Source organism: Mauremys reevesii, linkage group 2 (genome assembly GCF_016161935.1).
Source record: "Mauremys reevesii isolate NIE-2019 linkage group 2, ASM1616193v1, whole genome shotgun sequence".
In the NCBI taxonomy this organism is placed as follows: domain Eukaryota; kingdom Metazoa; phylum Chordata; order Testudines; family Geoemydidae; genus Mauremys; species Mauremys reevesii.
The window spans coordinates 12188378-12203707 of NC_052624.1; the positions used below are offsets into that span (position 1 = coordinate 12188378).

Below are 15330 nucleotides of genomic sequence, written 5' to 3' on the forward strand. Positions count from 1 at the left end.
CTGAGCTTCTTAACCCTTTACAGGTAAAAGGATTTTGGTGTTTCTGGCCAGGAGGGATTTTATAGTATTGTACACAGGAAGGCTGTTACCCTTCCCTTCATAGTTATGAGAGTAACCATGAAACGTTCCATGTGCTTAGCATCTCCTGAACAGCGATACCAGGCATCTCTCGTTCGATCCTAGGGCCGCCATGCGTCCGTGGACGAAATCACTGCCTGCGCGTTCAACGCCGTGGAGCTGGACAAAAAGTACGGGAACGAGCCGGTGCAGGTTCGAGTGACGATGGGCAGGGAGCCTCAGCACTTCCTTGCCATCTTTAAAGGCAGCCTGATTATTTATGAGGTAATAACAACTTTGACTCCAGAAATAGCTGACGAGTGTAAACACCAGGGTAATGCTGACGCCCCCAGGTGGGTGGTCAGTGATGAGGGTCACACCTGGGATCTCTGGATCTTTGTGCACGAGCCCCTGCTGCCTGAGCTGAAAGACACCCCTCTGTTCGCCAAACCTGCAACCACCTGATCAGTTTCTAACTTGCCTAGCCGTCCCTAAGAGAGGGACAGAGCACCACGCCGTGGAGGCATAGCTTACACCGGGAAGGAAGAGGAACTGTTCAGGATGGTAGATGGAAGCATCCCCAGGAGGAATGGGACTGTTTAGACTGAAATAGCCTGACAGGTCTCTTGGAAGACTATGACACAGCCCAAACAGAAGTGCTGGAAACCCATACTTCTGTAGTCGGAACTTATTCAGCCCCTGTTGAGATAATATCTGAGCCCTGCTCGGTTGTTAATGGATTTAACCTCACAACCTCCCTGCGAGGAGGAGGGCAGGGCTATTGTCCTCATTTTGCAGAGAGGCAACTGAGGCACAGAGAGGTTAAGTGACTTGCCCAAGGTCACATGCAGGAAGTCTGTGACAGCGCAGGGAACTGAAAAACCGCTGGGCAATGCTTCCCTTCTCCGCCTGACATGTTTCAAACGAGGCTGAGCAAAGCACCAGTAAATATCTCATAGGGAACGGGGCTAGCCTGGACTAGATTAAGCCCTCAGATCTTTTCCATTTCTAGATTCTAATTATTTCGTACAGTGTCTTGCATTCAAATTCTATCCCCGGAGGCTTTGCAGAATTAAACACAAGACGTTATGCCGTAAATCACAGCAGATGTTCGTATGCTGTCCGACAGCATCTTCCAGTATCCAGCCTCAAAGTCCCCTGCAAGCCTTCTCCCTGTCACGGGACTGCGGAGTGTTAGCCCATTTCACAGGTTCTCTAGTTACAGCTAAGCCTGCTTGGGGCTCCTGGGCCTGTGTTACAAGTGAAGATGAAATGGAGGCATGGGGGGAGCCCGAGGTTGCTCAGTGCTGGTCTAACGCTTGGCTTCGCTGGGAGTCGAGTTAGGCCAACACTGAGCATTGCCCGTTAGCTGGCTTGCCCCTGGTTACACAGCAAGTCTGTGTCATGGCTCGGTGGTTCTCAACTAGGGGTACGTAGAGATCTTCCAGGGGGACATCAACTCATCTAGAGATTTGCCTAGATTTACAACAGGCTACATAAAAAGCACTAGCCAAGTGGGTACAAACTAAAATGTCCTGCAGACAATGGCGTGTTTATACTGCTCTCTATACTGTCTGCTGAAATGTAAGTACAGTATTTCTATTCCAGTTGATTTATTTTATAATTATACGGTAAAAATGAGAACGTCGGCAATTTCTCAGTACTAGTGGGCTGTGACACTTTTGTATTTTCATGTCTGAGTTTGGAAGCAAGTCGTTTTTAAGTGAGGTGAAATGTGGAGGTACGCAAGACCAACCAGACTCCTGCAAGGGGTACAGTAGTCGGGAAAGGTTGAGAGCCACTGGCGTAGCTGAGACTAGAACAATTGGGGTCCTTATACTGACCCCGTACAGCCTCCGCTCAGATCTGACTCCCAGACCAGGCCCTTAGCCACTAGCTATGGCTTCCCTTTCAAACCAGTGATGTGCAGCCATTGTAGGGTGAATTAAAGATTCCCTTCATGTGGCCAATGCACAGGGCCAGGGAAAGCAAGAGGGGAGGGGGCAAGGAAAAGATGAGCAGCTTCACTTTGAAGAAAGTGCTGCACAGGGTGCTTAGTCAGGGAAACAGCTTCTCCCTGCTCTGCAAGGCAGGCTGGAGACTCCCTCCTCGGCCTTCCCCATTCCTGCCCCTGTGTTACTGGCAAATGCCTGCAGCAGGCATGTAGCATGCTGGCTGTCCTCCTGGTGGGAGATTTGGGGCCTGAGCCAAGGAGTGGAGAAGCTCCCAGAGAGTCCAGTGGGCTTTTGTATCGGACCCTCGATCCCTCCGTTCTGGCAGCTTGATGGGCAAGACGCCTGAGTCTGCTCTTCTCGCCAGAGGCCTCCTGGGCTTTCGCGCCCATCACGCCTCATGACGTGATCTGGATTTTTGTAGGGAGGCACGAGTCGCGCACAGAATAACGAGCCCGAGCCCGCGGTCCGTCTCTTCCAAGTGAGAGGCACTGATGAGATCAACACCAAAACCATCGAGGTGCCAGCCCGGGCCTCCTCCCTCAACTCCAATGACGTCTTCCTGCTCACGACCAGCCAGGTCTGCTACCTGTGGTGTGGGAAGGTAAGCGAGCACAATGTTTACACAAGGCCCAATTCCGCCACCCTCGCTCCTGTTGACTGGTACCTCGTTACACGAGTAGTCTCATCAGTTTCAATGGGTCCACTGGGAGAATCGGTCCCTAGGGCCCAGATCCTCAAAGGTACTGAGAAGTTGATGGGAGTTAGGTGCCTAAATGCCTTTGAGGGTCTGGGCCTGGATGACTGCAAACGGCAATCATAACAACGACTGACATCTCTGCCGTGTGCAAGAGGAAAGAATCTCTCCCTGCCGAATGAACACATCCCCTTATTGGCCCAGCCACTGGAGGGGGAGATAATCCCAAACATTTGGGCAGCTCTAGTTCTCTCCAGCAGAGGGAAGTGACGTACAGACCATCAGCTCACAGATCTATTCTGCCAGGTCCCTCCTGAACCCAACCCCTCTGATCTTGTGTCATGAATGCAGGGCTGCAGCGGGGATGAGAGAGAGATGGCGAAGATAGTGGCCAACATCGTCTCCAAGCGGGACAAGCAGACCGTTTTGGAGGGGCAAGAGCCGGTGGAGTTCTGGGCAGCACTGGGAGGCAAAGCCCCCTATGCCAGTGACAAGAGGTAATTTTTTAAGGGCTGCAGTGGGCTTGCACGGCTGTAACTAAGCAGAGAGTCAGGCCTTTGCAGGAAGACTGGGTAAGGATTTCCAAGCTAGGCTCCCCCACTAGAATGGGCCAATACAGAATCCCAGATCGGAGCATCCCCAAGCTCTGGATGTGACCCAGTGCCCAGTAAAGTCCATGCAAAGACTTCCATTCACCCCAATGGGCATGGGGTCTGGCCCTTCTTGGGGAGCGGGGGTTGAAATCCCGATCTGAACTGGTCTGAGGCTTGGTGCTGACAAGAAGGGCCGTGTGAACGCTCCGATCGGTTTGATTGTTACAAACGTTTGCCTGGGACACTGGAAGTTTCACCTAAACCTGTTTGGGGCAAACTTGACCTCTCCATTCCACCTAAGCTGAGTGTGGGCGAGGTAACAGGTCTCCGCGGGAGCCATTTAAAGCGTGGTGGCTTAACGTGGCTTCAGCTTGGAGGCAGGCAAATCTTGGTGGTGCGGGTGGAATTTTGCTTTGACTTTTGGTGGGGGCGAGAGGGGTTCTGAACCCTTGGGATCAACTCCCAAAAGGATTCCAGCAACTTCTCCCCCTGCCCGCTCCGACCTGCCAGCTTTCATCACAGCTGATGGGTGTTGCCATGTACAAGTCTGACCCCCAGTGGCCACAACCAGTGTCTACAATGGGTGTTGGACTCAAACACGGGAAAAGATTTCACATTTCCTGGTTCTTCTCGCCCTGCCAAGATTCCAAGAGTCAACTGTCCGATACCAGCCCCGCCTGTTTGAATGCTCCAACCAGACAGGGCGGTTTATCATGACGGAAGTGGTGGGCTTCTGCCAGGATGACTTGGATGAAGATGATGTCATGTTACTAGACACTTGGGAAGAGGTCAGTGGAATTCCCTCCTCTCCTCCCGCCCCCGTAATGGGAACTGTGCATTTTTGTGGGCTTGACTTATTTTAATGCAGTATTCAGCATGAAATTCAGATCAGCATCTTCCACCCGGGACCTCAAAGTGCTTTGCCAATATTTACACGACACCCCAGTAATGTAGGCCAGCGTAATGAATAATACCTAGCACTTTTGCAACACTTTCCAGCCGCACATATCAAAGCGCTTCACAAAGGAGCTCAGTCTCATTAGAAGATCGGATCAGGAAACTGAGGCCCTGAGAGGCAAAGTGACTTGCCCAAAGTCAGCCAGCAGGCTGGGAATACAGCCCAAGTCTCCTGAGTCCCGGGGCAGTGCTCTAGCCACTAGGCCACGCTGCCCTGAAGAGAAATTACAGTGTTAGACCCATTCAGCAGATAAGAAACAGGCAGCACACCTGGGATTTTCAAAGGGGCCTGAGGGAGCTCAGCTCCCAGATTCCTTGAGATCAGTGACAAAGCCCGAACTAAAATCCAGTAGATTTTAAGGCCAGAAGGGTTCACTCGACCATCTAGTCTGACCTCTCACTCTAAGCAGTATGTGTCGGCTCCACTGAGCTCAGGCTCTGGCGCTTTGGTGAGATGTTGCTTCTGCAGCTTCCTAGGTGCCCTGCCAGGAGGGAGGGAATTACGTTGCAGTTCTGAGAATCTTCTGCCGGCTGTGGGATCGCAGTGAGCATATACAAGCAGCTATTCACAGCGGGGCTGGGTGACGGTTCTGGTGCCCCACAGCCAAAGCATTAGGACGTAAAGGGCCGTGTTCTCTTTGTCACACTGCTAAGCATTTAGTGTCACTGATGCGCTAGCCCCACCCCCAAATCCTCTTCCATGTGCTACAGTCAGTGATCAAAGCCTGCCCCAAATATTAGGGGACAGAAGGGAGTAGAGTTGGACTGAAAACTCAGCACTCAGCTCTGGCTCCAGATCAGGTGTGAGTTCTAGGCCAGACCAGCACGAGGATTTGGGTTTGACTGCATTGGACATTAGGGGATGTCTCCACTGCTGCTGGGATGGGAGCAGGTAGACTCGAGTAGGCATCAACAAGTTTAGGCTTGAAATGAGATGAAGGTTTCTAACCATCAGAGGAGTGAAGTTCTGCAACAGCCTTCCAAGGGGAGCAGTGGGAGCAAGACTGAGCTTGATACATTTATGGAGGGGACGGTAGGATGTGAGACTGCCTACAAGGGCATGTAGCCGATCTCTGACTGCTGGCAGCAAATATCTCCAGCGACCAGTGATGGGACACTAGATGGGGAGGGCTCTGAGTTACTACAGAGAATTCTTTCCCTGGTGGCTGGCTGGTGGGTCTTGCCCACGTGCTCAGAGTCTAACTGATGGGCATATTTAGGGTTGGGAAGGAATTTTCAGCCGGGTCAGATTGGCAAAGACCCTGGAGGGGTTTTGCCTTCCTCTGCAGCGTGGGGCACGGGTCACTTGCAGGTTTAAACTTGTGTAAATGGTGAATTCTCTGTAACCTGAAGTCTTAAGCCAGGATTTGAGGACTTCAGTAACTCAGCCAGAGGTTCTGGATGTATTACACGTGTGAGGGTGTGGTTCTGGGGCCTGCCATATGCAGGAGGTCAGTCTAGATGAGCATGACAGTCCCGTCTGACCTTAAAGCCTATGAGACTCTCATTAATTCTGTACAAGCTAGTGAGAGAAAAATAGCAGTGTGAACATTGACGCACAGCCGGTGGTTTGGGCTGGCCACCTGAGCTTGGTCCAGGCTGTTTCAGAACCAAGTCGGATGTGGTGTGTAGGAATTAGACAGTGTCCTTGTAGTGCAGCCTCCCAGTCTTCCATAGCTGTAGACAACAGACCCCTGCCAGAGCCGCAGTGTACACAGGTAGCTCAACCTTGTATGTCTGTACATAGTTAATCAATGTAGTCATTTGGAATCCTGTGTGGTTTCCTCATGTTCTTACTGCTGTGTAGAGAGCGGGAAAACAGGTCCCATCTGACTTCAGAGTCAATCCAGAATCAAAGTCACAAGGACAGTTTCAGAACTAGCCATTCCAGTCAGAACGTGATGTCCTGAGGAGGCTGATTTCTTCATTCTTGGTTTAGCCCCATCTCTAGAGTGACTAACGGCATCTTTTGTGACTGACGAATGAGCCCACTGCATATTTTCTAGCCCTGAGCCGTGCCATCTGCGAACCCACTTGCTGCTGCGGCCAGCATTATATGGTACCCGCTTATATGGAGCTACACATGCGTCTCAGGACATCTGCCAGACCATCATTTAATATATAATTTGGTTCCAGGAAATAATTTGACTGGTGCAGCGAACTACCAACAAAGTGGGTTCGTTGTGCTTTGCCCCAGTCATGTGCCTTGCTCTGATATCCAACTATCCTAATTATCAATAGGGAGGGAGACTAACCATCCAGATCTCCAGTGGTTCATACCATTCACTTGTCTTCTCCCTTCTCCCACTGTAGATTTTCCTTTGGATTGGCAAAACCTCCAATACATATGAAAGAAATGAGGCTGTTTCCTCAGCCAAAGACTATCTGAAGACCCATCCAGCTGGAAGAGATTTAGCAACACCAATAATAATGGTGAAGCAAGGCTATGAACCACTCACCTTCACCGGCTGGTTCAGTGCTTGGGATCCGTATAAGTGGAGCGTAAGTTACTGGGAAATCTGTGTGTCTTGTCTGTCTGTGTGTATATGTATATATTGCATAGAAGTATCAGTAGGTGGGGGTCTACATATTCTCTACTGTGTGTAGCATAAAAACTAGTGAGAACGTCATTTGGGGTGCATCACAAATAGAACTAAGTGAAACAGTTGCTTTAATAATTTTTTTCAATTAAATGCAAATTTATTTATATATATAAAATCAAAACCCTAAATCCCAAAACCCGGATTCCAAGCTTGCCTAGCTCTCGTTAAAGACAAGCAATTTAGGCCCAACATCTAGATTGTTCAGAGGATTGTCTGTTGTCGTGTTTTTAAATTTTCATAAAATCAGATGGTTTCAGTTTTTTAATTAATTGAACACAATCTTGCTGAAACACTGCCCTCCAGTGCTGTGAAGCCAGACTCCAGCCACTTGATGGCGCTAGAGTGCACATGAATGGAGTAGAAATAGCAAGTGAAATTGAGTAGTGTTGAAGAGATATTGGTAAGTGAAATGGGGGAAAACTACAAATAGCTTCAGCTAAACCCAAGCATTCAAAATCACGAGATTGGCTTAAAAATCATCAGACTGTAAAAAGTAATAAATCTTGGGTTCTTTTTGTTTGCCTTCTGGTGTTGGAGTCTTTAGGGATCATACATTTTCAAGCTTTTCCTGGCAACCACAAAGGCTAAAAACTTTGTTTTTAAATGACAGCTGAGATTCTCACATAATCCCATGACTCCAGGAGCTGGGGCTTTAAGGAAAACACCAGATGTCATGAGAGTTGGCATCCCTATAGCTTTCAGAGCCATGTGGTTCCCCTACACTGGTTATTCCTGTCCAGAGGATGGGGAATTGGTGCAATTCTGCATTGAGGGGGATTACTACAAATTCTCTCTTCAATGGGGGTGGGATTTGCCCACCCTTGCAAAAGGGGCAGGGGATTAGGATCTCAAAACTAGCAGGTCCCAGGGGACCCCCCAGAGGCAGTGCAAGGACCTGTGCCACTGTGTTTGTTCCCAGATCCCACCCATCCTCTGACAGATAGGCAGGAGATAAATGCAGGCCATAGCAAAGGGTATATAAAGTGCATTCTGCACAAGAACCATGCCTTTCCCTCCATACTAATGCACCCAGTGATGCAGCCTGAGCTCTTAAGTCACTCGGCGACTGATGCAGCTCTCAAAGCTGCACATGGTTCCTGTCTTGCAGCCACAGTTCCTGGGATTCTGCATCCCAACTCATGTGGTATTGACTAGATGCTGGTTTGAGGAGCAGGAGTACGTTGTAACTGCAGTTTGAACTTGCTCACTGAAATAAAAGTGGCCTTTTCGCTGAGTCTGATTCTTATAACTCCCTTTACCTTTAGGATGGCAAGTCCTACGAGGAGATGAAGAATAGCTTAGGAGATGTGTCTGGTATATCAGAGATCGCAGTGGTGAGTGGACACCGAACTTGTAGCTGGAACATCTAGATTTTACCTGTGCTACCATGGCTAAAAGCCTGTTTCTATTACCTGAGTAAAAAGAACCAGTTGCTGTTGGTAAACAAAAGAGTCATAGATGCCAAGGCCAGAATGTGATCGTCTAGTCTGACCTTCTGTGTAACACAGGCCAGAGAACTTCCCCCAAAATAATTTCTAGAGCAGATCTTTCAGAAAAACATCCGATCTTCATTTAAAAATTGTCAGTGAGGGAGAATCCACCACAAGCCTTGGTAAATTATTTCAATGGTTAATTACTCTTACCATGAAAATTTACACCTTGTTTCCAGTCTGAATTTGTCGAGCTTCAACTTCCAGCCGTTGGATCGAGTTAGACCTTTCTCTGCTAGACTGAAGAGCTCATTATTAAATATTTGTTCCCCATGTAGGTAGCTATAGATTGTAATCAAGTCACCTCTTAAACTTCTCTTTGTTAAGCTAAATAGATTGAGCTCTTTGAGTCAGTCACTATAAGACAGGTTTTCTAATCCTTTAATCATTCTCACGGCTCTTCTCTGAACCGTGTCCAATTTATCAACATCCTTCTTGAATTGTGGGCCCCAGAACTGGACACAGTATTCCAGAAGCGATTGCACCAGTGCCAAATACAGAGGTAAAATAACCTCTCTACTCGTACTCAAGGTTCCCTAATTTATATATCCCTGGATCACAATAGATTCTTTGGCCACAGAGTCACAATGGGACTTCATGTTCATGTTCAGACCCCTGAATCTTTTTCAGTCACCGATAGTCCCCCATCTTATAAGTACAACTTACCGTCTTTGTTCCTAGATGTATACATTTACATTTAGCTAGGGTGACCAGATGAGAAGAAGAAAATATCGGGGCACACCCGGCGGGAGGAGGAGGAGGAGGGGTCCACCGGCGAGTGGGGAGGAAGCCAATTACTGCCGACGGAGGGAAAAAAAAAAGCCAAGTGCCCGGCGGAGCAAAATATCAGGACAAATATTGGGATAAACACCTAAATATCGGAACGGTCCCGATTTTATCAGGACATCTGGTCACCCTACATTTAGCCATATTAAAACACATACTGTTTGCTTGCACCCAGTTTATCAAACAATCTGCATTGCTCTGAATCAGTGACTTGTACTCTTCATTATTTACCAGTCCCCCAATTTTTGTGTCATCTGCAAACATTATTAGTGATAATTTTATGTTTTCTTGCAGGTCATTGATAAGTGTTAAATAGCATAGGGCCAAGAACCGATCCCTGCCAGACCCCACTGGACAAACAGCCGCTTAATGACAATTCCCCATTTACAGTTACATTTTGAGACCTATCAGTTAGTCAGATTTTAATCCATTTAATGTGTGTCATGTTAATTTCATATCATTCTAGTTTTTAAGCAAAATGTCATGCGGTACCAACTCAAACGCCTTACAGGAGTCTATTATGTCAACCCTATTACCATTATCAACCAAATGTAATCTGATAAAAAAAGATATCCATGTTGATTGGTATTAATTACATGACCCTCCTTTAATTCTTTATTAAGAATTATATGCATCAGCTGCTCCATTATCTTGCCTGAGATCGATATCAGGCTGCATCTTACCCAAGTCATCCCGTTTACCATTTTCAAACATTGGCTCAGCATTAGCATTCTTCCAATCTTCTTGCACTTCCCTAGTACTCTAAGACTTATTGAAAATCAGCATTAATGGTCCAGTGAGCTCCTTGGCTAGTTCTTTTTAAATTCTTGGATGCAAGTTATTCGGACTTGCTGATTTTAAAAATGTCTAACTGTAGTAGTTTTTGTCTAACATCCTCCAGAGATACTAGCGGAATGGAAAGTGTATTATCATCATCATATGATGGGAGTATATAATCTTTTCCCCCCCCAAATACAGAACTGAAATATTTTGAACACTTCTGCCTTTTTAGAATTATTAGTGATAATTGTGCCATTTCCATCTTGTAATGGACCTGTATCATTGTCAGGATTCTTTTTGTTCCTAATATATTTTTAAAAACTTCTTGTTGGCCTTAACTCTGCTGGCCATAGATCTCTCCTAGTGTCCCTTTGCTTCCCTTCTCAATTTTCTACAGTTTCTAACATGTCATTTATACGCATTACTATCAATTTCCCCTTTCTTCCATTTGTTATATTATTTATTTTTATTGGGGTTTTATAATGTAACTGGTTAGAGGAGGAAATGTGAAGCCACAGTGTCTAGGTTATGTATGTTCTCAAAGTATGACCTGTTTGTCTTTGTGTAACTCTCAGTGAAATAGGTATAATGATCTGCACCTTCTGTTCTACAAATAACTCCCATGGGCTTCAACCACCTCTGCACAAAGGCATGTGACAGCATGGCTTGGCTTTCTGAACAGCCACTATATAAGTTACATATCCAAAAAAAAAAAACACAAAAAAACCCCCACCAAACAAAACAAAAAAAAAACCAATGGGCAGGGATCTTTGGTGGAGCAGTTTGTATTGGCAGTGCAATCTCAGCACTATGCACTGCTATTAATGATGGCAAAGAGATGCCAAATACCAATGATAAATGTATGGATTCCACAGGGACGGTCTTGTTCTATATTTGTACAGCACCTGGTACTATGGGGTCCTGGTCTGTGACTGGGGCTCCTAGTTGCTACTGCAAAACAAAACATTTTAGCTGGATTGGTTAGCTGTGATTGGTCACGTGGTATTGTTTCTGTCCCCTGATTGGATCAGTGTGACTCTTAGAAGGAGGGCCGGGAGAAGCTACTGGACAGCCAGTTTTGAACCGCACAGGGAGAGACAGCAGTTTGGGGAGAGGAAGTAGATGAGCATGACAATTTAGAAAACTTCTGACCTTTTCCTTTATGGCTCTCACAGGCCTTTTCCAAGGCATCATTAGTAGAAAAGTCAGGTTACTGTAAGCAGTATTGACTGGATATTTATAAAGTTTACAATCACCGTTGCATCTGGGTTTTAACGCCAAGACATAATGTCTGATGATTGATGGGAAGCTGCTATATTGAGTAATATTATGGGCTACAAGTTCTCTCTACAGCTTGAGGGTCCTTAGCAATGGGCCAATAGGTCCTGATCTCTCCCTCCCCCCTTAGTATGTGATAAGTTGGGTTAAAATATCAAAGAAAAGACCCACCTGCCCCAGGCAGGAATAAACATCCCAGGAAATCACAAAGTCATCCCCAAATCTATTGCACCTGCCCAGTGTCGCTGTACTGACAGACTTTCCTGTACCCCGCAGGATCTTAACAATGCCAATCTGAACAAGAGAAACGCAGACAGTAAACCTGCCAGCCCCGCTGGTTCAAGAACGGAGAGAACTTCACCTGCATATAAACCACACCCCACCAGCAACGTCAACAGCACTAGCAACTATCAGAACAACAATGCCCCTGCGGTAGTTTCGGCAGTGACCAATGGAAATGGAGCCTATCCCAGAGAGGTGCTGATCAACAAGACAGTGGATGAACTTCCAGAAGGCGTGGATCCCGCTAAAAAAGAGGTGAGGGAATTGTCCAAGCATTGGGTTGATGCAGTTCCAGTTGCACATTGAACTTAGTCAAAATGATTGGCTAAGTGAGACCTATTGCTCTCTAGGTTTATTAAGCTTTGCTTCAGGCTAAGGCAGTGCACTGGGTAACTGAGGGAAGGATAGACAATAGAATTAGGGTGTTCATCACACTAAACACAAGGGTGATTGTCCCATAGTGCTGATTAAAAACTGGACTTTCCGTCTCATGGGAAATTCTAATATTTCTATACTTGTTTTCATCCCAGATTGGGACAAAAAGGTGAAATATTGAAACTTTCCTCAGAAGAAACGTTTCCAAAACTCATTGATTCAGAAATATGGAAATGTTTCATTTTGACACTGTCAGTTGAAATAAAAGGTTTTTGTACGTCTATAGTCCAGCCAGGGAACAAGGCCCATATGGGACATGGGCACTAGGGACCCAGAACTACAACTCCCAGGAGGCACAGAGATTAAGGTTGACCCCAAATGAAATGAAGAGTTTTGGTTTTTGTGTTAACAAAATCAAATGTTTCATTTAGATTTTCTGCAGCAGAAAATTCTGCCAAATCTGATCTTTTCCCGTGGAAAACAGATGGTAATGAAACCCCATTCTCAGTTGGGCAAAGGTTGCATTCAAAATTTTTCTTCTGGCCCTAATGTTTTGCCAGATACCAAAGCCAAAGGCAGATAAATATGACCATTCCTGCATGATCCAGGCTCCACAAGGATTTAATCATCTGGGGACAGTGTGTCTGTTAGCAATTGACAGAGGGGTGTCCATCTTCAGCCGAACTTTTAGCAGCACACTGCAAGCAGCACACAACTGTACCTGTTGTGCTAATGTTCACACTGGAGCTGTTCAGGAAAAGGGTGTTTTTTCTCCCGTGATAAACTTCAATGCAAACAAAAACGCTTGTTTGTTTTCTACAGAGTTTTTTGGATTTCCATTGGAAACCAGAAAATCAAAGCTTTTTGAAACCTTTTTTGTTTTCAGCAACTGGGAAATTTCAGCTGGTTGAGCAAAAATCTTTGGTTTTACTGAAAACTTTCACCTGAAAACCTCCCCAAAATGTTGTCCCATAGAAATTTCTATTTTGACAAAATAGCCACTTTCCATTAAAAAAACCCAACAACAACAATAATAAACTTTTAATGGGAGCATTTCAGCCACGGGGGACATTCAGCTCTGTGCAAAGGGCCGGCATGAGATCTAGGCACCAATTAAGTCCTATTTGAGCTGCCAGTCAGGATCTAAGTGGTGCATATAGGCCTTGTATGGACTTCTGCAAAAGGGTGGATTTTGCCCACTCTGCATAATGGCTGTTACAGGTGCATTGTGCATAAGGAAGCAGTAACAAAGCCAGTGTGTGCACATTCCATATTGCTAGCTCCACCTTATGCTTCTGGGCACGTCATAATTCTGTTCAGCCCATCACATGCCTTTAGGCTGTAAACTCAGTGGGGCAAGGAAGTGTGTGCTTGTCACACTTCACTCCTTGTGTGGTGCTGTGTACATCAATAGCACCGTGGAGGGCACCACAAGGGCTATGCACCACTTCAATCTTAGGATTCTGCAGAGGGGTGTAAACTTCAAAAGACACTAACTGAGGGTGACTGTTTCTCTGCTGCCGTTTTCCTCTGCAGTACTATCTATCTGATGCAGACTTCCACGATATCTTTGGGAGATCCAAGGATGAGTTCTACCAGATGCCCAGATGGAAGCAGCAAAACGAGAAGAAACAGCATGGACTGTTTTGAAGCAGAGACTGTCCTGCACCTGCTGGTTGTGGAATGAAATCATGATCTCTGTAGCCACAGGAGGTGAACACAGATACTTGTCAAAAAAACCTATGCAAAAACCAAAACCAACCCACCCAATCCAGGCCAAGCAAAGCTGCAACCTCTAGGGTCAGAGAAGCTTCATTGAACTGCTCTTCCTTCCCCCCTGCAAACAGTGGAAATTAGAGAGCCAGCTCCTGAAGATTTGACTCCATGCTTTGATATTTTCTTGCCAGTTTTGTACCATTATTGCCAGTAGCTGCAAAGACCTGTCAGTGTAGAATTAATGCATTGTGCACAGCGTGACGGTTGCCATGTTTTCCAAGTCGGTGTTTTCATTGTGCAACATAAATACTGCATGGTAGGTTGCTCGATTGTCGGGTTTGAGATGAGGCAGGACGAATACAAAGATGTAGTGGGCACTGGAGAAGCCAAAGTAGAGTAGATGAGTGATACATTCAGATGGACAACTTCCAGCTCCCACAAGTGGCTTTTTCCCAGTAAGGAATAAGGATAATAAATGTTTGAGTAAAGTTCATAATTTGACATGGTAAAAATTCATCAGAACCTGGCTCAAAAAAATAACATTTTTAATTTATTAAATGACTTATTTGAAAAGAAAGCAGAGACGTAGAGCCAGGGGCTGCTGTCTATTTCCAGAGTCAGGCCCCAGTTTTTACAATCGGAGCTGTGTGCTGAATCCTTGCTCCGTACAGAGCCCCATTTACACCAGTGGATTCACATCCTGGATTCACACGGATACAAGAGTCTGCCCATGTGCATCCAACTGCAGGATCAGAGTCTTAGGGAAATTATTAGGTTTTCACTGGTATAACCAGGAGCAGAAAGTGGTCCTTGGATACTTTTGTCTCCACATGGCCTCTCTCAAGCACTCTGTCACCACATTCTGCTCTCGGTACAAAGAGCACATTCCATACCACTTTTTGAATTTTGATTTGGGGCACGTGGGTGATTACAATGTAATGGATCCGGCTGTAAAAAATATCAATGTGACAATGGCTACAGTTTCAGCTTTGTTCCGTTCAAACCCAAGCAGTGATTTCACATAAACAACCGAAAGTCGTGCTTTAAAGATGTTCTTAATAAAAATGCGTGTGATGGACTCATTTCAGTAGGGTAAACTCTGCCCATCTGAGAGAGCTACTGGCTCACAGCTCCCACCAGTAAAATAGCCTGGTAATTTTGTGAGTGGTTGATGGGATTTCTAAACAATAATTTTGTAATAATGTCTGGCTGGATTGTCAGCCCTGGAGCTGGAAAACTTGTCTATCCCTGGAGCAGGTATAACACAGGTCACAGAAGTGCAAGCTTCCCCTCCAATGCTCTGCTAATATACCGTTAGCCTGATATAAAGGAACAAACACCTCTAGAAGTGAGAGGAGGTACTTCATTTCCCTTCATGCCCATTCAGTAATTGGGCTGGTGTGACAGGGTTCCTGGGGTGCAGCCTGCACTGTGGGACTGCTGAGTCCTATGTCCCCCCAACCTGGGCTCCCTCGCACACTGTGATGCTGTTGGCAAGCAACAAACCTCTGGCAGGTACTGCACTTACACAGATATCCACAAGCAGGGACATGCCCAGCTGAGTTACATGAATGCTTTTCCCAGCCACTCATGAGCTAACGATAGAGAGGCCTCAATTTCCCCCCGCTCCCAAGCCTTGCACCCCAGAGCTGTGCTGCCTTGCCCTGGTCAGAAGCCTGACCACTGTACATTCATTATCCAGTCTCAATGTGGGGAGGACACACACTAGCCTTTAGAAGAAAGAACAGGAGTACTTGTGGCACC

At 46.3% G+C, this 15330-nt stretch overlaps 1 protein-coding gene across 1 annotated transcript in view; it reads left to right on the forward strand.

Moving 5' to 3' along the window:
* Window positions 1–14678, forward strand: part of VILL (villin like) — a 91710-nt gene extending 77032 nt beyond the window's left edge. The window contains exons 14-21 of the mRNA XM_039527915.1: window positions 184–342; window positions 2434–2613; window positions 3058–3203; window positions 3943–4087; window positions 6570–6758; window positions 8125–8193; window positions 11470–11730; window positions 13387–14678. Coding sequence (XP_039383849.1) covers window positions 184–342; window positions 2434–2613; window positions 3058–3203; window positions 3943–4087; window positions 6570–6758; window positions 8125–8193; window positions 11470–11730; window positions 13387–13500 — 1263 coding nt within the window. The 3' untranslated portion in view covers window positions 13501–14678. The remainder of the gene's footprint in view (window positions 1–183; window positions 343–2433; window positions 2614–3057; window positions 3204–3942; window positions 4088–6569; window positions 6759–8124; window positions 8194–11469; window positions 11731–13386) is intronic.
* Window positions 14679–15330: the final 652 nt, after the last annotated feature.